Genomic DNA, 27,765 nt, shown 5'->3' with positions numbered 1-27,765 from the left:
TTACTCTCCCATTATAAATATCACCTCCTCCTCCTCTTCCTCCTTCTCCTTCTTGCTTTCTCCTGTATTAGCCACGTTTCTGTCGCTGTCTCCCTCTACTTTATGTCCCTCAGTACTTTTTTCCTTCTCCTCCTTCTCACTTTCTCCTGCATTGGCCACTTTTCCAACGCTGTTTCCCTCTGCTTTTGCACCCTCAGTACTTTGCTTCTCCTCCTCCTTGCTTTTTCCTGTCTTACCCACTTTTTTGTCACTGTCTCCCTCTACTTTCGTTCCCTCGGTACTTTGCTCCGCCTCGCCCTTCTTGCTTTCTCCTATATTGGCCACTTTTCCAACGCGGTCTCCCTCTGCTTTAGCACCATGAGTACTTTGCTGCTCCTCCTCCTTACTTTTTCCTGCATTACCCACTTTTTTGTCACTGTCTCCTTCTACTTTCTTTCCCTCAGTATTTTGCACCTCCTCCCCATTCTTGCTTTCTACTGTATTGGCCACTTTTCCAACGCGGTCTCCCTCTGCTTTAGCACCCTGAGTACTTTGCTGCTCCTCCTCCTTGCTTTTTCCTGCATTACCCACTTTTTTGTCACTGTCTCCTTCTACTTTCTTTCCCTCAGTACTTTGCTCCGCCTCGCCCTTCTTGCTTTCTCCTGTATTGGCCACTTTTCCAACACGGTCTCCCTCTGCTTTAGCACCCTGAGTACTTTGCTGCTCCTCCTCCTTGCTTTTTCCTGCATTACCCACTTTTTTGTCACTGTCTCCCTCTACTTTCTTTCCCTCAGTATTTTGCACCTCCTCCCCCTTCTTGCTTTCTACTGTATTGGCCACTTTTCCAACGCGGTCTCCCTCTGCTTTAGCACCCTCAGTACTTTGCTTCTCCTCCTCCTTGCTTTTTCTTGTATTACCCACTTTTGTGTTGCTGTCTCCCTCTACTTTCTTTCCCTCAGTACGTTTCTCCTTCTCCTCCTTCTCACTTTCTCCTGTATTGGCCACTTTTCCATCGCTGTCTCCCTCTGCTTTCTTTCCATCAGTACTTTGCTCCTCCTCCTCCTCGCTTTCTCCTCTGTTGCCCACTTTTCCATCACCGTCTCCCTTTACTTTATTTCCTGCAGTACTTTTTTTAATGTTTTTGACACTGGGCTCCCCCTTTCCTTTCTTTTCTTTCTTCTCCCTCTCCTTTTTCTCTTGTTTTTCCTTTTCCTTTATCGCCTTCATTATTTCCTTTTCCAGATTCTTTTGGCTCATTCCTTGATTCCCATTTAGATTACGTTGTTTGCCGATTTGTCGTTTTCGCCTCCGTCCCTGTTCTACTTCATTTTTTGCTACCGTCACTGGTTCTTCTGATCCTTCGAGTTTGAGGGGTGATGCTGCATTTGTTTCTTCAGTTAGGATTACTGCACCTTCATGTCTGACTTCCTCATGCTGTTCGCTGTCTTCTGCTTTGGGTTTAGTATCAGACTCATTAGGCACTTGCTCCTCTGGTTTTGGTAAGTGGTTATCTAATAAAAAATAATAACAATGGAAGTGAGTAAATGTTAAGAAAGGGATCTAGGTAATAATTTGATGACTGAGTTATTGCAGAGGGTGCAACAGTGTTATGACTGATAGGCATGTGAACCACTCCCTCCTGTCCTGCAACCTCCATCTGCACTAAAGAAAGAGGTGGTGAGGATGTTACTCTCCTCCTGATATTCACTGCAACCTGCCAAAAGGATGACTGGTCTGAAAACTTTGTAGACAGCAGTAACATTCCAGTCTAGACCCTGGCAGGAGGGATTCAAACTGTCTCAGACTTAAATTCAATTAAGATGGGGCATGCAAAACACAAAAATAAAGATCCAGGATTCTGCGCCTAGAAGTGTTGGTACGTGTTTTATTGAATTGCCCTTTAGATCAGATGGGGCATGCGTCAGGTCCGGCAAAGGAGACAATGTGCTGTAGGTCTGTAGAAGTCTTACCTGATTTCAGCACTGAGGCCAGGCGCCACGCTACCATATAAGACGTTGAGGCCTTATCTAGACATTTCAGAAGATAAACATCAAAACAAGCTAAATGGGAAACAACAAAGATATTCAAATATATAGGAAAGAGAAAACACACCCCAGAAACAATGTGCCACAGACGGGCAGAGGTAGGCGGATAGAGACTCAGGGACAAGACAGAAATATTGACAAGTAGGGAGAATTAAGATTTAAGGAGAGGCACAAAGACAGTGCTAGAGGGACAACAAGGAAGTAACAATGGGAGACAAACACAAACCATGAGGGAGAATGAGAACCTAATTGAGAGACCTCACTCAGTGTCTCATTGAACCAGCAGGGGCACAAGGCTTGATAAAAGGACACACACAAAGAGGTCTGGGAGCCCCTTCAATGAGAACAAACATGGCCAAATAAATAACCTGCTCTTTGGGAAGGTGCCCACTCGAGAGGGTCTACAGCAGGGTTTTCCAACTCCAGTCTTGAGGGCCGGAATACTGACTAGTTTTCAGGAAATCCCTCATTAGTATTCATAAAAAAGTGTATACATTTAGAATCATTGTATGCAAATTGAACTCCTGAATATCAATGAAATATCCCGAAAATCCAACATGTTCCCGGCCCCCAAGGCCTGGTGTTGGACAACCCTGGTCTACAGCCACGTACCTTTCACCGAGGAGGAATAACTATTTGTATATCAGTCTGGCTTGCTGAAGGTACTCTTGTTCAGAAGAGTATTGCCTAGCAATTCGGTGCAGGACCGCCCTTGTGGGGGAACCAGACTGATATACAAATGGATAGTTCTCCTCTGTGAAGGGTGCAGTGAGATAAAAAGTAGCAGAAGACATTCCCAAGTGGAAGACATTCCATATAACAGGGTACGTTCTCAGTAGAGGGGCAACCACACTCCTTTTTTACTTTAGTAAAACTTGGGGTTTCAACCTAAGTAACCAAGGGTAATCCCGACATTGACCCCTTGCTCATTGTACCTTAGAGAGGTTCAGCTTCACCTCACTGAGGAGGCACAATAAGGCCAGAACGTGTGTCTGGGTTGCTCCCTCTTGGGGGAAAGGCACAAATTACATGAATTCATCACAAAACCCATACATTGCTTAAACCTACAGTCCATCTGTAAATATTTTATTCACTCTGTAATTTTGTATGTAATGCATTGTATGTTTCAGAATTGTCTGCTGGAAACATAGTTGGGTGCACTTCCAAATGGCGCTCAGAACTATAAGGTCACACTCTTTGCATTTGAATGCTTTACAAATACTAAAGAGTATAACATAACACTGATGGGGAAAAGTCTGGAATAGAAAATTGTGTGTACTCCCCTAGTATCCTGCTGCATTATAATATAATAATGGTACTGTCAATGGCCATGTTTAAAGAACTGTTTCTTACTTGTGCGAGGCGATGTTTTAAGCTTTTCTGCGCATACATATGTAATGAAGGCTTTTCGCTTAGTGTGTAGATATGGTCTCCTCCACGTCTTTTGGGTCTGATGTGTTTCCCTTTTGGCATATGCAAGCGTGTTTTAGGCTCCCACTTTCCTAGAAAAAGCAGCTTTATTAGACAGAAGTCATACTGTAAGTGTACTCACCTGCCTCAGACTGTGTGTGAACCTTTCAGGAGAGTATTCTGCTTCACTAAATGCATCACTTTATGCTGTCCTTCCTGATAACACTGTCCTTCATGTAAGAGAATGCAGCTGGTATCAAATTGTTGGATAGAGGGACTTTGTTACTTGTTTGTAACATTGTTTCAGTATGATTCCTTGCCCTGTCTCAACCTCCCATTCCATTGAAATTCATGTGTTCTTTTGGGTATAAGAGACTGGTGCTTGGAGGGAGGGAGTTCTCGCTTGCTTCTTGTGCTGTCATTGGTTTGTTTTGTACTGCTCTCTGCTTTTTACTAATACATTGTTCACCAATCCACTGGAATAGTCAGTGGTAATTGTTCCACAACATGTTTTGTGCCTGAGATGATGAATTCCCGCTGCTTGCAGCCATGTCCAAAGGCCGCCGGTCAAACCTCCCAGTGATCCCTGTGGGCCCAGGAGAGATGGTTTCATTGGAGGGGAGAGATGGCCAGAGAGTCCGGGGACTAGAGAAATGTGAACAGAGCAGATGCAGTAGAGGCCACTGAAAATCAGTTGCATTAGTGTATTGTCATGTTTTGTATAGTATTGTTTGAAACATGTTGCGGTAAATGTTTGTCTCTGGTTAAGAAAATTTGAAATCTGTTGTGATACTCCAAGGACCCAGGAGGGAAGCTACCCTGCCTACAGAGCTGTTAATCTGAATAATAAAAAAAATAAGAGCAGTTGGCCACCGCAGTCTAAAATAAAATTAAAAGCAGCACGTCCATGCTTCCTAATCACTTCAGAGGACATGAGACTGCTGCGCCGGTCAGAGTAGTCTAGTATTGATCAGGGATTTTGATGGATCTGTTCTATATGAGTGTGAAGAACATATTTTGAATGTGAGCCCCATGAGTTGTCGTCTTAACCCATAGCTTGATACTTGAAACCCTAAATGTGCAACTCAGTAACAACCCTGCTTTATTTTTCACACTCTCCTCTATCCTAGTACGGGAGCTGTAACCTGCTATGTTCTGGCAGTAAATCCGCCAGAATGCCGTCCCGCCTGAATTACTGTTACCGCCACTTGGTCTGGCAGTATAATCATTGGTGGTGGTGTAAATCCCTATTTTTCAGAGTTCATAGTTCTTTATGGTTTTTTTGGGTGGTGGTATTTCCACTGCAGTAATTCTACTGATTTTGATGATTTATCGGTGGAGTGTTGGAGGATTTACCTCCAATACGATTTTCGTAGTATGGGAGAGTGGAAATATTGGCGGTAATTCCATTACTGCCAATTTTTATGCCCTCCACCATATTCGTAATGGGGTGCAAACCTGTCTTTTCCCTGTGAGAATGGGTCAGGGCTATCTACATGAGTGCCACTTCCTCTTAAAGCACACTACATGTTTACATACTACACACCCAAAGTATTTAACTGCCTGGATGAATGGCACAAATATACATAGAATGACTCACCTAGACACTTTCCTCAGGAAGGCACATTTGACTTAGATAAGATAGTGAACCTGCATAACGCGTTATAAAAGAAAGGTGCATGTATACACCAACGCCAGTGAGACAGCTATCTAGAATGGTATACCAAAGCCGCTAAGATCCAGCCTGCAGTTACTGATTCTTAAAGTACAAACTATTATATGCTGCAACCCAAGGGGAGCCCCCTTTAAAGGAAAGTCTTGAGGTTTTCCTGTACATTTACAGCCCTGGCATTTTAAATGTTGCACCGACCATCAACTGATTAGCTCAAGTCTATCCAACCTCCAACTTATCACCAGTCAACCCCAATAAACCCTGTGGTCGGTCTGCTTACCACTGAAATACGTGCTCAGATCTCTAAACATTTTTCACCTTCCTCAGCCACATTTGAAGGCTTCCCAAATTAAACACCCAATACCGGTACTGGTCCACTCCCGCTCAGACAGTTTCCTGGAGGAGGAGATACCCTATTTACTGTACATGCCCCCTGGAGTGCTACTGATTTGTATAATATTGCTCAGAGACTCCCATAGACACGAGAAGACCCTGTTAAATTTCAAGAAGAACTCCAGGTTATAATAGAAGGATATGACCCTACGTGTGTTGATTGGAATCAATTGTTGCGAGCAGTGCTGCCCACAGATACATTTACCCAGCTGAAAGTATGTTCCAACTGGCCAGCTGAAGAACCTGCCACTGCCAGGGATCTGGAAACCTTTACTGATAGGTGGGTGCAAACTATTACTGAAATGTGCCCTCAAAAGACAGATTGGTCTAGAATTAATGCATACAAGCAATCCAAGGGTAGAAATTCTATGGAATTTCTCGGGCCTTTGTAACGATGTTGTAAACAATACTCTGGGATCATTGATGCAGCTCTGATAGCACCTCAAGCTGTGGTGTTTCAGTTTTTATGGGTTTGCAACCTAAGGTATCAATAGATATGAAAGCAGTATTAATTGGATGGGAAGGAAAGGGTTTGGTAGAGGTTTTATGAGATGCACAAAACTGTGATGAAATGGTTGAAAGACAGAAGGAAACTACTGAAGCCATACTTATGACATTGCAGATACAGAGTTTACAAACTTCCCAGGGAAGGGGAGGGTTTCGCCGCATGCCAGAAGAGCAATGATTGGGAACAGGAAGAGGAGAACCCCAATCCTATGAACAAGGGCAAACTGCTGAAAGGAATTAAATGAATGTGTACAGTAATCAGTGCAATCATTGCAAAGAGTTCAGAACCTGGAAAGCCGAGAGTCCACATCGGTCTCAGTATGATGGTCGAGGCTGACAGCTATCCGCGCCAAGCAGAATGATAAGGTCCAAGCCTTCACCACTACCTGTTCAGTCCAATGGTTAGGCTTTCCAAGGGGTCACAGAACTGGTTGCACCACTAATATTGATTGATCCTATTGATCCATATGTTGATTGAGTTATTGCTGGTCAAAAGATTTCATGTTTGGTTGACACTGGAGCATCATGCTCCACTCTAAAAGCTTCTGAGTGTTCACAAACAGAGCATTCCTGATGACATTCTTAATTCTGTTGGTATCGGAAGTTTGCCAATACCTCATCCTGTGTCTACCCTGCTTATGGTCACCACAATAGGTCCGATTTCTGACCAACATGCATTCTTGCTTAGTCTCTGTTCTCCTATGAATTTGTTTGGATTAGATTTATTGTGTAAGCTAAGGTGTTCTATTTACTGTTCCCCTGATAGTGTATACATTGACATCCCCACTCACAGAGAACATGAGGTGCTGGCAGTATTACAGGAAATTACACATTCAAACCCTAGAGATCCGGCCTGACAGTTCCTGCTAGTGGCATGAACTCTTGGGCCGAGTCCCTGTTTAATTATGGTCAACTAATGCAAATGAAACTGATTATATGGTCAATGCCGAGCCAGTAAAAATTGCTCTAATCATGCCAGGCCTCTGTCATGTGTACCTCAGTATCCTATTTCTTGACAAGCTGAAGGAGGCATTCATCCTGTAATAGAATCCCTTCTCGAACAAGTTATTATTGTACCAACTCGCAGCCCTTGTAAAATCTGATTCTACCTACAAAGAAGCCAGGTAAAGAGATGTATCATTTTATTCAGGATTTGTGTGCAGTTAATGCAGCCATGTTACTGACTTTTCCCGTTGTATCTAATCCAGCTACCATCCTGTCATGCAATCCCTAATCAGCCGCATATTTTACTGTTGTAGATTTGTGTTCAGCATTTTTCTCCATACCAATATTTCCTGACAGCCAGTATCTGTGTGCATTTACCCATAAAACCACACAATATACATTTGCTGGTCTTCCAATGGGATATGTATAAAGCCCTACTTTGTTCTCCCAAATTCTAAAGTTAGATCCTGACTACCATGAGGGTCGACGCTGGTGCAGTATGTAGACCATCCGCTACTAGTCTCCCTCTCTGCGTGAGGAACACTCTGTCATTCTGTTCAAAGCACTTGCTGAAAAGGGTCGCAAGACATCTAAAGATAAGTTACAGTCGTGTTTGCTCTGTGTGCAATACCGCGTCCATGAGATTTCAGCTGGGGAAAGACATTTGTTTCAAGATCAGATTACAGTGATCCAGAAAGTCCCCAAGCAGGTGAGGGGGTTCCTCAGGATGGTGAGTTACTGCAGAAAGCGGGTTCTGGGATATGTATCTATAGTTATCTGCTTCAGAACCTCATGCATGATTCGACCCCTGATGCATTTGTTGCCAGTAAGCAAGCACTCGCAATGGCTCTGGCTTTAGTTCTGCCAGATTATAGTAAGCCCTTTGTGCTCTACTGCGACGAGCACAACAGGTTTGCTGAACGTGGGCTCAACCAGTTACATGGTGATAAGCATTGGCCTGTATCCTAGCACATCGTAGCTTTAGATCCAGTAGCAGCGGGACTCCCATCTTGTCTGTGAGATTTTGCCGCTGCTGCATTATTGATAGAGAAGACCGATGCAGGGCCATCATGTCACGACTGCAGTTCACCATGCTGTTTTGTCATTAGTGTATAAAGGGCGGATAAAGGATGTGTCTGATTCCCGTATTATCCAATATGAAAAGTTACTTATTTCTGCTGCCAATGTAACTTTGGATTGATGTTCAGTCCTGAATCCTGCCTCCTTGCTGCTGACTCCACAGGACGGGGAGCCACATGACTGTCCGGTTGTGGTGGAGACGTTCATGTCTCCACATGCTGATTTGTCAGATGTGCCCCTGTTGAACCCCAATCTGATACTCTTCATGGACGGTTCTTGCATCCATGTTCCAGAAATGGAGGAATTGTGCTCTGGATATTCTGTATGTAACCCTCACAATGTTCTAGAAGCTTACTGATTAGCTATGGCAAATTTGGGGCAGCTTGTTAACTCACGGCTCTCACCCTGCCTGTGCCTTGGCCCGCGATAAACTGGCCACAGTCTATACCGACTCCAGATGCACCCATTGGGTGGTCCACAACTTCAGAGTTCTTTGGAAGCAGCGTGGGTATTTAACATCCATGGGCACTCCATTATGAATGGAAAATATGTGTCAGCTTTATTGAATGCATAGTTACTTCCTGCAGCTGTAAGGGACATGATCCGTCTCAGTCATTCACAGCCCAAGGAAATACATTATCAGAGTGAATGGGCCTCTGCCTCCTAATGAATGTCTTGTTTGTGTTGCAATCCAACGGTCACCAATTGCTTCCCTGTTCAGGCTGACAATCCTTCAAGATCAAGTGCATAAAACTGAAAAGGTGACCTGGACCCAGTGGTATTGTAGATTGGGAGTAGATTTCTTGTGGCTTTCAGCAGATGGTTGCCTAGTGGCACCCAAGGTACTCCTCCACTACCTGGTCTGTGAAGCCCATGGCTCAGCCCATTCAGGTAAAAATGATATGATTACCTGATTGCAGCGAGATTGGATGGCCCTTGGTTTAGACTCTTTGGCTCAAAGTTATTTTGAGAATCGTGTTACATGTTTAACACATAATGTTCGGAGAGAGGTATCTACAAAACTGTCTACACATTCAGTACCTGAAGTTCCTTCCTGCGCATGCAGACAGACTTCATGCAGCGCCCCACCTGCATGAGGTTCACTTGCTACTTGGTCATGGTGGACGTGTTCCTGGGTTGGGTAAAACCATGCCCATGTAGAAAGGCAGACGTTGTTACAATGGCAAAGAATTTGTTGACAGTTCATACCTTGATTTTGATTGCCTCTCATTATAGACAGCATCCAAGGAACTCATTTTACTGGTCATTTTATTGAAGAAGTGTGCAAAGCTCTAGTAATAGCTCAACAGTTCCATTGCACTTACCACCCCCAGTTCAGCTCAAATTAGAATGGTGCAATGGGGATTTTAAGTTGAGGTTGTCCAAAGTTGTAAAGAGACACCACCACTGTTGATTCACCGATACATGCAAGTTATGGCCCCTGTTGGTATCACTTGCTGGTCATTCATTTTGTTATAAAGACCTTCATATGCACATGGCTCTGGTACTTTGGATATTTGTACTTTGAAATTTTTGCTGAAACTTTTGTGCACAAACTGTGGACCAGAGAATTCTTCGTTTGCTACCTGATTTCTGTTGGAACGTTTGAACAGTGATGTTTACTTTGCTACAATTTTCTCAGAACCTAAAAAGGTTTGAACTGGACGTTTTGGCCTGGCAAACCTAGTTCACTTGTGCACCGCACATCACCTGCCTTGATGAAGTGAACCAAACTCTTGTCTTCTAGCCACAAACATTTGCACTGGCACTATGACCTGATTTTTCTGACCTGAATATTTTAGGATTGGCACTTTTGTACAATTATATTATATATTTATTTATTTTTATTAAGTGTATCTGGTTTAAACTTATAAACACACACATATATATATAATTTATAAAAATAACCAATCCAATTATAATATACCACATTCCAAAGATAAAAGATTAAAACAAACATTGATATATTATCATTTCACTGTGGCTCCTGCTTTCCGTAGAACCTGTCATGAAAACGGCAGTCCTTCTGCACATCCATGGGTTCAGAGTGAAAACACGTCTATGCACCTCTCCTGGCAGTATGCCTTCATTTAAACTGCTGCGTCTGCTAATTTGCCTCATGATTTGTCTTACCCGTTCATTTTTGTGTCCATTCCCTTCCAGTGGGGGGATGTCTGTCTGAATCTGAAGTTGGTCACCCCAGTCCCAAGACCCAGAACCCTGTGAGGATACTCATGCTCACTTGCGTTTTACTGGTCCTCCGAATGCCCCACTCCAGACCAAATACGCATCAAGCCAGCAGCACTCCATATTTCCTCTCGGCAACTGGTTTGGTATGGTACCCTAATCCAGCTCCTCTGTTTATGGGAGTTAGCAAATGTAATTATTACTTATCCACCAAGACCAGTGTAGGTATTAACAATGTCACAATTTCCTATGACCCTGATTTTTCATTTTCCCAGTCTGAGTACACTACCTGTTTGTGGGGACAAAGATTATCCGTGGCTGCCAAATAATTAGGGAGGCAGTTGTAATATGGGGTATGTTCTGCCTGCAGTGAGTCATACTCCCACCTTTCCCGCTCAGCCCCGACTCAGACGAAGCACTGCATGTTGCTTGGGCATGATATCTTATACCAACTCTTGGGATTAAGATAAACAGAGACATTTGACCCAATTGACATGGTTTGTAAAGGATATTTCAAATGCCACTGCGTCATCCTTGATTCTATTATCCCAAGAACAAGTAGGTATCCAAACAATGGTGCTTTAGAATCTTATGGCTTTAGATATTATCTTAGCCTCACAAGGAGGCATTTTCACTATTGTGAGTGCTGTGTACCTACCTAGTCATTCAAGCAATATTACTGACATTGTCAATCACATGTGCCACACTGTAAGCCTCCTCTATACTGGCCCGGAGGCTCCCTGGACTTTTGGGTTTTGAAATGAGGGTCTATTGGGACCTCTGGGTGTGTCTATTGGTCAGACCCCAGCTTGTCCTGTCTGTCGATGGGTTGTAAATGTTTCTATTATCGAGTATGCAACACCTGCTCTGAAGTCTCTAAGACTGCTCAAATGCTCTACTATCATGCAACAGAAGAAATAATATGTTATGGCTTGCCTGAATGTAGTGTTTATTCCCCTAAAGATGTATGTAATGAGACTGGAGTGAAGGTCACAAAGGTTTGGACTTAAAAATTGTATGTACTCCCCTAGTATACTGCTGCATTCTAATATCAAGTAGGTACTGCCTTCTTCCATTTTTAAACAATTGTTTTTTGCTTGTGCAAGGTGAGTTTTTAGGATTTACTGTATATGTCTTTACAATTACGGCTTTTCACTTTGTATGTATGCTTGCCTCCACATCTCTCGCTTCTGACGTATTTCCTTTTTGGCATATGCAAGGGTGTTGTCAGCTCCTGCTTTCCTAGGAAAAGCATCTTTAGTAGACGGAAGTCATCATACTGTAAGCATGCTTGCCTGCCTCAGACCGTGTGTGAACCTTTGAGGATATATTTAGCTTCACTAAATGTATCACTTTATGCTGTCCATCCTGGTAACACTGTTCTACAAGGAAGAACTCAGCTGGTACCAGAGACTTGCATCGACAGACTTTTTGTTCCTTGTTTGTAACATTGTTTTAGTATGATTGCTTGCTCTGTCTGTACCTCCATTTCCATTGAAATGCATGTATTCTTTTGGGTATAAGAGAACAGTGCTTAGAGGGAGGGGGTTTCTCACTGGCGTCAAAATCTCATACTTTCGTTGGTTTGTTTTGTTCTACTATCTGCTTTTTACTAATAAATAGTTCACCTATCCAGAATAGTCAGTGGTCATTTTTCCACAGCAACACATACACAAACATACACACAAAAGGACACACTGGCATAAATCAGCATGCTTATACATAGGCACTCACAGAAAAAACTCACATTAGCAAACATGCTCACACACATATGCACCCACACTTTCAAACACACACCAACATCACTGATTCCAATCTCTTTGTCTCTCTCTATCTTTCCTTCCATCTCTCTTTCTCCCTCTCTCTCTCTCACACACACACACACATAGTCACACAAACACAAACCCACATTGGCCAGGTCACTCAGACACAGACACACACTAACACAATCAGACATGTAAACACATTGAGAGAGAAGACTTCTGACAGTGCCACTTTGCACAGGGCTTGCCAAATGCTGCACCAGTATCAGCCCTCTCTCCTCAAACAGAGACATCATACTGGGAATAGTTTGCTCTTCCCTAGTACACCTTCACATTAAAAAACCTCTATGACACAGCCAATCAACATTTTCCAGAATGCTCTTCTCCATTTAAAACACACAACACAAGATTTCAATGTTTTAACCACAATTCCTTGTTGGAGCTCCCCAGATACTTCTCCCTTTGTGTAACCTCCCCTTTATATAAATTGCTGTCTCCAAAAGAATTAAACCAAATTCTGATACCCAAGTCTCACATTGACCAAAAGTACCTGTTAAGGACCAGGAATCGTCATAACCCCATGTTGTGTCAATGTTATGTCAATGTCATTATCTAAACATTCCTAAACCGGCCAAGTGTGAAGTACTTTGAAACCTCCCTGGGTTCAGTTGTTCTACAGACAAAATAGTAGAATAAAATCAAACCAATGAATGTTGTAGAAAACCTTCTGGCAAACCAACCACTGCATATAGAAATAACATAATTTGTTACATTGTGTTCATTGTATTTAGTAAGTGCGCAGCCTGCTTGTCGGCCATTTCAGAGTGTTTAACATAGCAGAGGAGAGGTGATAAAGGGTGTGGAAGAGTTAATGATGGACTTATATGATCCTCGGGCGGAGTCTAGAAATCATATGTCTGTCAGAAGAGATCAGTTTTCAAACATTTGCGGTAACTTCTGACATTGGTCTGAATGTGGTGATCAATGGCAGGGATGAGACTGGACAGTGCTGTAGATTGAGAAGATTTGTAACATAAGATGGCCTTGAAGTGCTTCCTGTCTAAGGCAGACTTTCTGAATGCAATTCGATGTTTGGCAACCATTGACGATAACATTGAGGGTTAAAGTGATCATTCAACTTCAAACTGAAAGTCAGTCGGGATGGTAGGTTGTGCCCATTAGAGTTTTAGCATCATTTCCGGTTGCAGGTGTCACTCTGCATCAGACTACTTCCCAGGCAAAGACAATCTGATGGAATCTGCAAGAAGGAGCAGATGAAAGGAAACTAGTGGGATAAATGATAGCTTGACGTCAAACACAACATTTCAGCGGTTACAGACTGAGCAAGAGTGTGATGTGGGGTAGTGGGTGGCCGTGTTAGGGTGAAAACCAAGTGGGACTGATGTAGGTTCACTGGCGCATTATAGCCGGCTTTCCATTTTGGAATCATTAGACGCCTTGCGATGGAGCCGGTTCCTGTATATCCAATATGGCACTCGATAGACGTATTCCGTAAAGTTACAATAACATCCAATGACATCTTGGTTCACTGGATATTTGAAAATATCATGGAAGCTGACATTTCTATTGCTTTGGACCAGCTTGAGGGTTGTCATGTACACATTGGAATGGGGGCAGTAATGGTACTAGCTTATGCAGTACGCAATAGGGGACCATGGTCAAGTTGGAGAAAATAAACGTGGGTGCAGTTAGATAGGAATGATTTGAATCACTGAAAGGTCATGCCATTTAATCCAAAGGCTGTATTGATATTTAGTGTATTCTGCCAGGCAAAAAGTCAAAGACAGGTTGAGGAGAGTCAATAAATTCATAGTAAACAGCTTTCCTCTGTTGCTCGTTAGACTAGAATCAGTTTCATTGCAGGGAAGGAATCCTGATTGGAAGTCACCCAAGAAGGTATTCATTTCCAGATGAACAAATGAAAGGTGTAGCAAATGTTTTCAGGATCTTTGAATTGCAGGGAAACCCAGTGATCAGCCTATACTTTTTCGGGATCTCAGAGCATACACTGAGCTTCTGCAGCTAAGATGTTTTGATACTGTGGTTGAGGATGGGGGCAGGAGAAAGGAAATGTACAAGGGAGAAAATAAACAGTAGGGATGGTACAGACTATAACCAAGAATATAGATGAGTGCTACAGGGGAGAATAGGACTTGGAAAACTGTGAACTATTGTAAAACCATATTTCACATTATACCGTCTCATAATGAGCATTGGCCTAAGCACATTCGCATCACACTAAAAACCGCGTCCGAATAAACCTGAATGAAGCTGACTTCACCACCATTTTAGAATCATCCGCCATTTTGATTAAAATCCTGTTTTCTGTCTCATGTTAAACTATGTTTTTGGCTCGTTCTGAGAACAATTAACTCTGCACTGTGTCAACATGTTGAGGCTGCCGAAAGCAGAATGTTTGTCCTGCACTAAGAAACATTGGAGCTGAACTGAACCTGAATTTAGCTGTTGTCTGCACCAATAGATTCATCTTTGTTCAAATAGTGGAACTGAATGCTGAATAGCTGAAACTGTGTGCCTTTGCAGAAATCCAGTGTGGTCATTCTTGAAACTGGACTTACTTTAAGCCGGAAAGCAAATGTCACCATTGTGTTATGTGTGCAGAAAAAACATGTCAAGTGTTTAAGAAAAACAGAGTACAATGTATAGTTATTTGATTCTGTTTTATCAATGTGAACTGGGTATGAACCCTAGCAAATTGTTAACTCGGAGAAGGGCTGGACGATGTAACCGGGATTGTGTATAAAAAATGCATACTTTGTAATGTGCAGCACTCTCTCCACTCATGGTGTCTGCTGGAACACACTGCGAGGTTTTGGGAGCCAGATAGCTATCTGTACAGAAATAAATAATACATGTATCTCTGAACTCGTGATTGGCGTATTTCATTTTTGGTGGTATAGTAAGCCTCGATATTTTTTTTGGTCTTTCAGATGGCGCTCGAATAGGGACCCTCACGATTGATGTTGCATTGCTGAAAAAGAGACGCAGCTACCGGACAGGGATCGGAGAGTGAAGGGGCCTCTGCAAAGCGATACGCGACTCCTCAGAAGACTGCAAGATCCGATCCCTGGACGGTGAGCACGCGGTTCAGGAGGACATCTTGACGAGGGTCCTCATATCGAGGTGGGCTCTTTGCCGAAATCACCAGCCACGACGATCCTTGTAATCCGATTGGACCCCTTGTCTTTGAAATCAGTTGAGTTGTGCCCCGATTCCTAGGAATCCTGATATTGGTTGCAGATTTTTTTTCGCGAATACAAACAACGCCAGGTAACACGAGTGATCTGATATGCCTGGGAATTTGTCATCCTATTTCAGGGTATTATTCCTCAGAGATAGACAATCTTTGGGACGAGGCCAACCGGCGCCACCCGTTGGGTAACCGGCTTGTTTAATGTATTGTAAGTACAGCCTAGGAGTTATCATATTTAATGATATTTGGCAAGGACAGACTAGACATGTTTCCTAACTTCAGTGGCCAGTCTATGGCAGTTTTGAAATGGCCCGCCTAGTGTATTTAGAATCTATATTGTTTAAAAAAAGCTAGGCCTGCAGCATTTGATGCAATTAAAGATTGGAGAAAGGAAGCTATGCAGCAATTCAGAAGTAAAGAAAAACATGCACGTAGACACATGACAAATGCTGAGAAAGCACTATTGCATGATCAGCAGACACAGTCAGAATCTATTAGAAGTATGGATAGGGCTTTTTCACTTGATGTACAAAAGATATATCCGTCTCAGGATTTTCATACCTCAGACAAGTTGATTAATAAATTATTGAATGAACGTAGAACTGTTTCCACTGCACTGCCTCCTTATGTGATTCCTCCCGTTGTTGTGCCTCATCCTCTTGTAGTTCCTCCTCTTCCTGTTGTTGTTCCTCGTCCTGTTGTTGTTGTTCCTCCTCCTACACCTCCACCCTTACCGACAGTTGCTGGGCCCATAATTCCATCTGCTCCTCTAGCGGTATTGCCTTTGTTACCTATTTATTCCTTACCAAGTGGTTCTGCTCCACCTGTAGTAGTTGAAGGGGCGGAAGTTGATTCAAGAATAGTGACTCGTGGCACAGTATCCAAAGCTAGAAAAAGAGAATTGGATAAGTGGGCTAAAAAATACATAGAAGAGGGCAATGAATCAGCTGTTTTAGTTGTGATTTCTCTCCCAGGAAGTATTCCTGAATAGACTATTGTGATAGAACAGATGGGAACGCATTTAGCTGATATATGGAGAGATTTGACGGACATGAATGTCCCACAGGGGTTAAGGGATTTGAATGTCCTTCCTGGCTCAAGGGACACTGCAGAGAATGTACATGAGCATGTAGAGAAGGTATTTGAGTTTAAAAGGGAGCTAGATCGGTTACAGAAAGATGAATTGGATGGTAATGGACAGGAAGCCTCATATGTGCAGAAACAATTTCTTCCTCCATTGAAACCAATGAGTGAAGAAATGTGTATTTGCATAAGAGAAGCTCTTAGATGGATTTCGGATGTTTCAATTCCTCCCAATGAAGTGATTTACATGTTTAGTCAGTATGCTCCGGCAATGCAAAGGAAACGTTTAGAGGTGGTGGTAGGGTATGTACAAGATGAGTTTATGAAGAAAATGGATTGTTGTCCCGCAGATTTGATGGTCATTTATAAGAGAGCATTTTCGCCCAATAACGCTTTGACTACTTTGTCACTTGATTTAGCTTTGTTGCTTAATAAGCGTTCAGATTTGTCTATTTCACAATTGCTGATGAGGGAGGTTCCTCTGACATTTTTTCCAAAAGTAGAAATTCCAGCTGATGCCATAGCAGGAACGCCTGCAGCACATTATGTCTCTCAGTTTGTTCATGTTCCATTTTCTAGACAGGAAGTGAATACCATTAGACAAATAATTCCAGTTTTTCGGAAGAATCCAACAGGATTTTATAAAGGAATTGAATCTGTCTTGCATTAGTCCGTTTTTATGCTGGGTGATATAGATTTATTGTTTCCCGTGATCCTTCCTGCTGATTTATGAAAGCAGATTAAAACTGTAGACGATCAGGAAGGGATGGGTGATACATGGGATGCCTTGGTGCGAATAAATGGGGAAAGGAATCCTGGTGAGAAACCACCACAAGTGATACTGATGTTGCCAGAGAGAATAGTTGCTAAATTAAAAACTTTGGTTCCTGAGATAAGAATCATATGGGATAAACTTACGGCTTACATACAATTGAAGTCAGAGGGTGCAACCAAGTTTATTTTAAGAGATTTGAGCAAGTATTTTCAGATTTCAGTGGTCAAGACTTGAGTAAGGTAAAAGGCTGTTCGTAGACAGGATTGTGCGCGGATTGTTGCCTGAAATCACATATTATCTCTTCTGAAAGCGCTTGGCGAAATCACAATCTGAAGTATTACATATGGCTCAGTATTGTGAAAATAGAGTTAATACAGAGAAGGAGAAGGCGGAAAAGAAGAAGGGAGACTTGAAAACTAGAGTATTGTTGCAGCAGATGATTGCTAGAGGAGCCAGAGGTGGGAATACAGAGTTTAGAGGTAAATTTACACCACATAGTAATGCACAACTGGATCCTGTACACATGAACCAATGTGCATATTGCCGACAGGAAGATGATTGGCGAGCACAATGCCCGATTCTTCAGCAGAGATCGAATAGCACATATGGTGCCATGGGTAGATGATCCAGAGGCCGTCCAGGGACAGGGGGTCATGGTAGAAGTCGGTTTGCACAGGATCAACAGACACTGTCACAAGATAATCAGCAACAAATTGTTAATAGTGGGAACATTTTTTCGATAATCCTTCGACCGTCTATTTTTCTGAGGATCTTGCATTTGACGATATACTGTTCCGCTAGGACAGCTCGAAGCAGAGTCTGGAACCTGTACCTATTTCCATCGATCAGAAAGGGCCGTACGTTGAAATTAAGGTGGGAAATAGGGAGCATCTATTCTTGATAGTTCAGGAGCACAGAAGTGTTCTATTGATCATTCCCGGGTTCCGGCTATTCCACTCTCAGGGCAGAACAACATTGCTATTTAGGCTACCTCCTGTCAAAGGAGAGGAAGAAGACTGACACCTGAATGGATACAAAGCATCTCTAGCATGTTTGTCCCAAAAACACAGAAAGAGGTCAGAGCATTAATAGGCATGGCTTCATACTGTAGACAGTGGATCCCAAATTTTGCATTAATGATAAAACCCATGTTGGCACTGACAAAGAAGGGCATTTCTTTGCCTTTACTGTGGAACATGGATTGCCAGAATGCTTTTGATCTGCTTAAAGCTGCGTTGTGTTCAGTCCCAGTTTTGGGCACACCAAATTATGAAAGGATCTTTGTGTTGTATGTGCATGATTGTGATGGATGCGCTTTGGCTGTTTTGACACAGGAACATGGGGGCAAGAATAGACAGTGCACTTATTTTTCCTCCACGTTAGACCCTGTTGCATGCTCTTTGCTGAGATGTTTGAGAGCTGTAGCTGCTGCCGATGCATCCGTGAAACAATGTGACGGTATGGTTTGAGGTCATTCTTCAACCGTAATGGTACCCCACTCCATAGGCGTTCTATTAAACAGAACACAGATGCACCATCTCACATCAGCACGACTAACAAGGTACAAGATGATTCTATTTGCTCCGCATATCCAAATTAAGAGATGTTGCTCATTAAATCTGGCCGATCTATTGCCTCTTCCGCCAGGAACTGATTGTAGTGACAAGATGTTACATGACTGCCTCTATACCACAGAACAAGAAACTAAGGGCAGAATTGATCTAAGTGATACATCTTTAAAGAATCCGCAAGGGGAGCTGTTTTGTGATGGCTCCTGCTTTAAACTCCCGAATGGTACATCCACCGCTGCTTACGCAATCACCACATTAAGCAATATAGTGGAAACCAAACGAATTATGCATAATTCTGTGCAGGCCGCAGATATTATGGCGTTGATTAGAGCCTGTGAACTTTTTGAAGGGCTTAGTGTCAACATATACATGGACAGCCAATATGTCTTCGGGGTAGTTCACAACTTTGGTCGACTATGGGCTGAGAGAGGTTTCTTGACCTCACATGGAACAAAGATACAGCATGGTACTTTAATAGTTCAGTTACTTTCAGCACTTGCACTTCCTACACAGTTACCAATAATGAAGTGTGCCGCTCACCAGAAGGTGACGGATGATGTAGGAAAAGGAAACGCTTTTTCTGACAATATAGCTAAACAGACTGACACTGATTTGCATTCAAAGATGTATGTTTTAGATCCAACAAAAGGGGTCACTGACACTTGTATGATAGATGAAGTAACTGGTTGTATAAAAGAAATTCAGGCTGACACTATTCCAGATGAAATTAAACAATGGGCTGAGGGTCCAGCGAGTCTAGATGATGAGGGTTGTTGGGTAGATAGTGAAAAGCAAAGATGGATGCTACCCAATGCCTATGTTACCGCCATGGTGATAATGGCTCATGGTCCAACGCATATATGTGCCAAAAAGATTTGCAAACTGTTAGATTCTGTCTGGTACAATATTAATATTCAGAAGAGAAGACTGCTGACAGATTTGTCCAAAGTTGCATGATATGCTTGCAGCATAATATTGGGAAAGGAACACTGACACCAAAGGGTAGTTTTGGTCCCCCCTCCATGCCTTTTGAGGTTATTCATTTTGATTTTATTGAGATGGAGCGTTGTCAGAACTATAAGTATGTTTTAGTTGTCATCTGTGCCTTCAGTAAATGGGTTGAAGCTTTTCCTCTAAAAGATGCAACAGCAATGTCAACGATGAAAGCCATGCTTAAGGAATATTTTCCTACATTTGGTTTGCCGAGAGTCATTTGGTCTGATAATGGTCCACATTTTATCGCTACTGTCATCCTGCAAGTAAGCGCGGGATTACAGATCGATAAACGGTTTCATTCGGCCAGGCACGCTCAGAGTGCCGGACTTGTAAAATGCCATAACGGAAAATTGTAGAATAAGATAGAGAAGGTCTGTGCACCTAGTAATTGAAAATGGCCTGACGCCTTACCAATAGCCTTATTATCAATGCGGACGACCGCTCAATCAAAGACAGCGCTCTCCCCCTATGAAATTGTCATGGAGAGACCAGCCAATATATGGAACATACCAAAACCCAAACGGTTGAAGAATTTTGAACATTCGCTTCTTTCTGACTATTGTGACCAGTTAACTCAAAACTTGTATTTGATTCATCAACAGGTGCGAGAAGCCCTCCCAGTAAAATACGAGGGTCCAGGTCATCGACTCTGACCTGGCCAATGGGTCTTGGTCAAGAATTTTGAAAGTTCCTCCCGTCTCGCACCTCACTGGAAGGGACCGCACCAAATCCTTTTGGCCACGCAGACCGCCATACGAGTGGCAGGAAAGACAAACTGGATCTACCCGACGCACGTGAAGAGGATTCCTTTTCCTCTGCCCTACGACAACGGAGAGAAGGGAATTGGTGATCTTGACGCTCACAACGAGCCTGCTCTAATAGACACCAAGGGTGTCACGGAAATCCTTCCTGACCCCGTGCAACCCGGGGAGTCTGATGTTTCTTCTTTGAAAATGCTTCCTGAGCCCGTGGGGCCTGGGGAGATTGTTGCATCTTCAATTTCTTCTTCACCGTTGCTCAATCCTGCTTCTGTCTCTTCATTGCCTTCAGGAAATGATGACACTTTGTTCACGAATCACACCGTACCTGGAGTCTCAAGGTACGATCTTCGACTACGGAATCGGATTTAGATTTAGAGTTGCTGACATTTACGTTAATGTAAATAGGGAAAGTGCAGCAAAGGCTGTGCCCACAAGAAACCCACAAGAAACCACCGTTGAGCAAGTTCTCATAATTCCTCTGCTGCATCAAATAAGTGGAAGGGACTGGCAAAGTTACCTTCAATCCAGATAGGCCACATGGTCAGGAGCCACCGCCGGATGAACTAAAAAAGCCTAAAATTGAGGCTTCTTAACGGACACTGAGAAACAATGCCCATTGTAAAGTCCACTCGTACGAAAAGAGATGTTGGTCACTCTTCTGATGATGAATCTGCCCATCAAGGCGCATGGTCCCCGAGAACCAAATGGTTACTGGTTACAATAGCAGTATGTTTTATCATTTTTTTAATTTTATTTTTTTATTGATTTAGTTGAACTCATTCAACTTTACAATATATAGCAAATTATTCATACATAAATTTAGAAAGTAAAAGAAGAAAGTTAAAAAATGTCATTTCAGTTGCTTTCAATAAACAAAAAAAGCACCTTATTAAAAAGCAAGACACAATAAAAAAGGAAAGGAAAAAGGAAAAAAATACAATATAAAATATAAAACCAAATGTCTGTCAATCAATTCATAGGCTCTTCTATAAGCTTGCTACGTGCTGACTTCTTATGTCGTTAACCACTTGTTTTGTTAATGTCATGACTCAACCATTTATCAATTAAGTGAATATTCAATTTTCTTTTAAGTTTAAGCCCTTCAAAAATTCTATAGCCCTAATTCGCAAATGCATAAGGAATCCTGAATGTATCATGACCCATAAAAGATCAGGAGTAGGCTCACTAAACTCACTCAGTGCTGATTTGAAGTGTTTGATTCTTTGATTTATCAGGGCTGGACACTCGACGATAAGATGTTTCAAAGAGTCTTTTTGCTCAGGTTGTATTGACATGTGGGTTTTGGTATCTGGAAAACGGGCATCCACTTGATGTTTTGTTACCAACTGCAAGTATCTCCACTGTGTCTCCACCATGTGTGCATTTTCATACTCTTCCTCCCCGAGACCTCCAACACAGAGGGGGCTATTATAATAACTCTCTTTTAATGATCATGAACGCTACCCATGCGATTCTAAATAAGACAAATTGCTGGGTGTGTTCGCATTTGCCACAACATGGGGAAAAAGGACTGGGGTGGTACATACTTCCTCTTCCTTTGACTACTGCCTGTTATGCCTCACTTAGGGCATTATTCTTTGGCCGTTGGAATGATAGTGTCACTGGGAATTTTGTCAGGACTGATCTTAATGAATTTGAGAAACGAGTCTTAACACCTTTAGGATGTTCTTTGTTTGCAAATAGGAGTAAGCTAAATGTTGCTTCTATTAGGCCCTCTGACAGACTCTCTAGACTTTTTTAATCATTGATTACGTTCAAGATGGCTCCTGTAGGCAACAGGGATGCCATGCCTCCTTCCTATACTATCAATCATAGTCCAAACTCTGTTCCATTCTGCATACAAAGGGAAGGTTCTTAACCAATGGATACGTTTGAGGGATGCAAAAATATTGCAGATTTAACTAGTCCTTTGTATGTAGGAGATCCTGTTTACTTTGTTTGCGGCAATGAGGCATATCCGTGGTTACCCAGGGAATGGGAAGGTACTTGTTATTTGGGTATATTGTTACCAGGAGTATATGTTGCCACCACCACTTAAATCTCTAAAACACATCCCAGGCGGGATGAGAATGGTGATACTCCTTCACAAGTCTTGGGTGATGTTGTCAAATCCTTTGTGCCATTCTGGGGACAGATAATGAATTCTGAAGATATTTGGAGATTGGCAAGAGTATTGGAGAAAACCATCAATAGGACCACTGACATTTTGTATAACATGACGTTAGAACAGAAGGCAATTAGATTAGTGGCTCTCCAAAATAGGATGGTGCTAGACATCATTCTAGCTGAGCATGGTGAGGTATGCAAAATGGTGGGATCTGCATGTTGCGTTTATGCCCCCGACTCCTCCTCCACTATATTTAAGGCAATTAAGAATTTACATGTTTTAAGTACTGAAGTAGATGTTCCAGAGGGAAACTGGGATATTAGTACATGGTTCTGGGACTTGTTGCAATCCTGGAGTTGGAAAATCTTTGCAGTCTTAATGGTAATCCTGGGCATTTTTCTCTTCTGCTGTTGTTGCATACAATGTCTGCCTGTCATTTGTTCTATGATAGAAGGGAGTTGTGCACAGGCAATAGGTACACTAGAACCTAAGACATATATGCCCGGGAAAACTACTAATGCCTTAGTAATGCAGGATATTACAATCAAGGAGTTAATGGCGATTGATATCTCTGAAACCAGTGGCTCAGGTTGTTCTGACAATTATACATGGTCTTTATATAGTGAAAATGTTTGAGTAATGCTCTTGGCTTAGGCCAAAAGGAGGGTTTGTAAAACCATATTTCACATAATACCGTCTGATAATGAACATTGGCCTAAGCACATTTGCATCGCACTAAAAACTGCGTCTGAATAAACCTGAATGAAGCTGACTTCCCCGCCATTTTAGAATCATCCGCCATTTTGATCAAACTCCTGGTTTCTGTCTCATGTTAAACTATGTTTTTGGCTCGAGCTGAGAAAATGGACTTTGCACTGTGTCAACATGTTGAGGCTGCCAAAAGCAGAATGTTTGTCTTGCACTAAGAAACCTTGGAGCTGAACTGAACCACACTGTAGATGTTGTCTGCACCAATAACTTCATCCTTGTTCAAATGTGGATCTGAATGCTGAATAGCTGAAACTGTATGCCTTTGCAGAAATCCAGTGTGGTCATTCTTGAAACTGGATTTACTTTAAGCCGGAAAGCAAATGTCACCACTGTGTTATGTGTGCAGAAAAAACATGTCAAGTGTTTAAGAAAAACATTGTGCAATGTATAGTTATTTGGTTCTGTATTAGCAATGTGAACTCGGTATGAACCCTAGCAAATTGTTGACTTGGAGAAGGGCTGGATGATGTAACCGGGATTGTGTATAAAAGACGCATACTTTGTAATGTCTAGCACTCTCTCCCCTCACGATGTCTGCTGGTATACACTGTGAGGTGTTGGGAGCCAGATAGCTATCTGTACAGAAATAAATAATACATGTATCTCTGAACTCGTGATTGGCGTATTTCATTTTTGGTGGTACTAAGCCTCAATATTTCTTTTGGTTTTTCACTATTGTGGGTGAATAGGAGTGGGAGTAAAGGAAACAACAATGAAGACTATATATTGGGACAAATAAATCTACTATGCAAAATAAGGAAAGGGTGACAGGAAACTATTATGGAGATGGGCACACAAGAAACCACAAATAATAGAGGTGACCGCACCAGAAACTACAGAGGACAATAGAGAAGGCAGAATAGGAATCTGCATTGGGGAATAGAGATGGGAACATAGGAAACTAGATGTGGCAACATAGATGGAAGAGGGGCAATCTGCATGAGAGAATAGATATGGATGTACAACAAACTACAATGGTCTATAGGGATGGGAGAATACAATCTGCATGGGAGAATAGAGATGGTAGCACAAGGAACAACAGGGTTACAGGGATGGGGGAGTAGGAATCTGCATGGGTAAATAGAGGTGAGTGGAAAGCAAACAACAGGGGTCTATAGGGATGAGAGAGGAAGACCCTGCATGGGAGAGTAGAGATGGGAGCACAGCAAACTACAAGGAGAAAAAGAGATGGGAGAGAATGAATCTGCATGGGAGAATAGAGGTGGGCGCACAGGAAACTATAGGGGTCCATAGGGATCGGAGAATAATAACTGGCATGGGAGTTTGGAGCAGTGGACATGTCAAAGGGGAATAGGGGTGGGCAAAAGCAAGTTATATGGGTCAGTAGGGATAGGAACACATGAAACTACAGAAAATACAGGGATGGGAGCACGTGCACCTACAGGGTATAATAGTGATAGGACCACGCTGTTAAAGCAAGTGCTGCAGAAGCCAACCAATAAGGCCTGGTTATTATTTTCTGAGCATTGTTTCTGACTTCCCATTGTGGTATTGAGTTGGTGGAGACCCCCTGAAGTGCATTGCCCGTTTGTGCAGTGACGGGGAAGGAAGCGGAGAGAGACTCCCAACACCAGAGGACGAGCAGCCCTCCCAGATCAAGGCGGCAGAGCAAAGGAACACCAGTGACTCCCTGGGGGTGCTGGAGCAGAGGAATTGTGTGTTGGTGAGATGGATGTTTCGTGTGATAAGAAAGAACAATATGTGTAAATGTTGCCCTAAAGTACAGTAAATAAGTTCCAAGAAGAAGGCCTAAATCTGTGTAAAGAAAAACGCAAATTAAGAAGAAAAAGAATTTGACCACCTCAGGTACACCATATCCAGGGAGGGGGGAGACTGAAACAGTACTTAGTGATGTTGGGGAAACAGAGATCACGCATGTCAGCTTAGCGTGGATACAAAATATAGAGACCGTTTTATGTTCTTGCATGACAATCAACAGAGCTACATGCTTACTCTGCTAGAACAATCCCGCAACAACCTCACCCACCCACCAGACCTCCACCTTTATAGGGTATGACTCTTTGACCGAACTGAAACTTAAAAGAAGACCGTTTGAATATTGGTCCACTGGCCACAGTGTTTAAAAGGTGTAATGCCTTCTAGGTCTGATCTTTTCCAGAATGTTCTGCAAGTCCATCGTTGACGCAGATGGCCCCACCACCACACTGATCACCTGACCCGGATCTTTCAAGAACTCTCTCGTCCAGACAACCACCAGAATCTTCTTCTTCCATACTCCCTGTGTCTCTACTTTTCCATTGCTCCCTGCTTAATCCTTCAGGCCAATAGTCCATACCACGTGACACCCATGTTGCCTCACACAGAAATGGTGCATCTGCGACTGCTACCTCCCGCTCTCCATGACAGACTTACTTTCATAATAATCAATACGGTATCACCTCCTACTATAAGAGTTGGGGAATTCTTTTTAGAAAACATACTCTCAATATTAAAGACAGAAAAAGATTAATATGCCCGCAAGACTCTATTTTCGGGGACCCTTTATACAGCGGCTATGGAACACAATTTTAAGATTCTCCATGCTTGGCACCTCTCCCTTGATAGGTTGTCAAACATGTTTACGGGAGTATCCCCTCTCTGCCCTAGGACGTGTGGACAGCGTGGAACTTGGTATCACTTGTGGTGGGAGTGTCCATCCTTCCAGATCTATTGGTGCGAACTTTTGAGCTGGATCAAAGATATTGTGTGCATCTCCCCGGACTTACACCCACTCAAATTGCTCCTTGGCGTCCCTTCCCCTGAGTCAGAGCCCACCAGCTTTGCAAAGGTGATTGGGGCTATGTTGCAGGCCGGGAGACTAGCTCTTGCCCAGAAATGGAAACACTCCTCTGCTGCGTCCAAAAAAGAGTGGCTCGCTAAACTGTGGACTATCTTTACATATGAGAACCTAACGGCGATCACTCATAACAGGATGGACTCCTTTCTGCTGGGCTGGAGCACGGTCTTTCTGCATGAAGGCTGTGGGACCCTTAGACTTTGATTCACTGCCCCGTAGGACTCATATGGCCCCCTAAGACATGTAACCATTGAATGGCATTTGCATTATTGTAGAACCCATTACGTCAGTCATGATTTTACATTTGTTCTCAGTATTTTGATTACTCTCGTTCGTCCCCAACACATGGTTGTGGTTGGTAGTTCTTGAGGGGGGGGGGCGAAAGGGTAGGGGCGGAGGGAGGGAGTGAGTGGGGGATGTTTTTTGTGGTTACAACAACCTGCATGCCTATCTTTCCTTTGTTCTATGAAAAAATGTTCAATAAAAGTAAAGATGAATCTACAACATAATGAGTTCACGTGAGTGGAATGTGTATGAATCATTTTGCATCCACATTAACAGCCATTGTTACATCGCCTGGCCTAGAATCAAAAGCACAGCTGAGGTCTTTCCTGAGGTCAATGGAGCACTCCTTCAAATGTGGTGAAAGACTCTCCATAAAGACTGAGGCGCTGAAGCATCTGTTGCAGACAAGAGGTGGAGTGAATGTGGCCCCGCAGGTGCAAGGCACTTTCCTTCAAATGAAAGAAGAAATGATCAAATCAGCAGGTCTGTGGCCATTTGACCAGGGTTGTCTCCCTGCATCAGTGTGCATGCAACGCAACAGAAGCGGGGCCACGTGGATGCAGGAAATCAGGAGAGAAAAACAAGCAGTGGAGTAATCACCATAGGCCTCGGCCACAGCCAGAACCACCTACTCTGTCACATTAAAGGAAAAGATGGCAGGTGCATGAGCCACAGCGCATTTAGGGGCATGAATATGGGGAGACAGTTCTGTCAGCTTCTAGACTAGGAGCCATTAGATAATTCCCTGAATTCAGGTGTCACTAGAGTATCCAACCTATGATTCTCATGACTGGCAGCAAACTTCAGTATCAATCACATTGCAGGGTGAAGGAATAGGGAGTGCCATAAGGGAGAACTAACACTGAATTAGAGATTATTTATTTGGGCTGGGCACCCAGAATAAACAAAGTGTGGGCATGAAATGATTCCCGCACTTTTGGCGGCCGTTCTGCTCAGGGCTTCTTTCAGTGACTCAGTTCCAGGCTGAAAGAGTTCCAGCACCCTCCCATGTCCCTGTGTCCTCACTCTCAGACCTGGGTTTAAGGGATAACCACATTCTCGTCTAATCTCCTCGGTGTCTTTCCTCTCTGCTTCTATATCTGTCCATGGTATGACGGGTTCCTGCATCCTCTAACGATCCCTTCAGCGGCTCTCTACTCCGCGTTTACAGGAATCCACACACTTTGATGATCTGAGTTTATCAGTCCTTGAGGGCTCCTGCACCCTCTTCTTTTCTCCTTGTCTGTACTTGGTATACATCTTGTGGCCTTGCATGGCTTCTCTTCTGAGAAGTAAATACACTTTGGATAACTGTGTCATCTCAAAAAATTGTTTCTGCTAAATGGTCTTTTCTGTTCCTA

General features: G+C 42.9%; 1 protein-coding gene across 1 annotated transcript; it reads right to left on the bottom strand.

The window, feature by feature from the left end:
• Positions 1-27,532, bottom strand: LOC138579849 (cylicin-2-like). Its single transcript, XM_069650080.1, has 4 exons — positions 27,439-27,532; positions 16,023-16,103; positions 1,950-2,039; positions 1-1,490 (listed from the first exon to the last, which is right to left on the bottom strand). The coding sequence occupies exons 1-4, from the start codon at positions 27,530-27,532 to the stop codon at positions 1-3; spliced, it is 1,755 nt and encodes a 584-aa protein (XP_069506181.1).
• Positions 27,533-27,765: the final 233 nt, after the last annotated feature.

Source organism: Ambystoma mexicanum, chromosome 3p, assembly GCF_040938575.1.
Source record: "Ambystoma mexicanum isolate Mex_15411 chromosome 3p, UKY_AmexF1_1, whole genome shotgun sequence".
NCBI lineage: Eukaryota > Metazoa > Chordata > Amphibia > Caudata > Ambystomatidae > Ambystoma > Ambystoma mexicanum.
The sequence above is the reverse complement of the archived record's forward strand: the minus strand, read 5'-3'. Positions and strand labels throughout refer to the sequence as shown.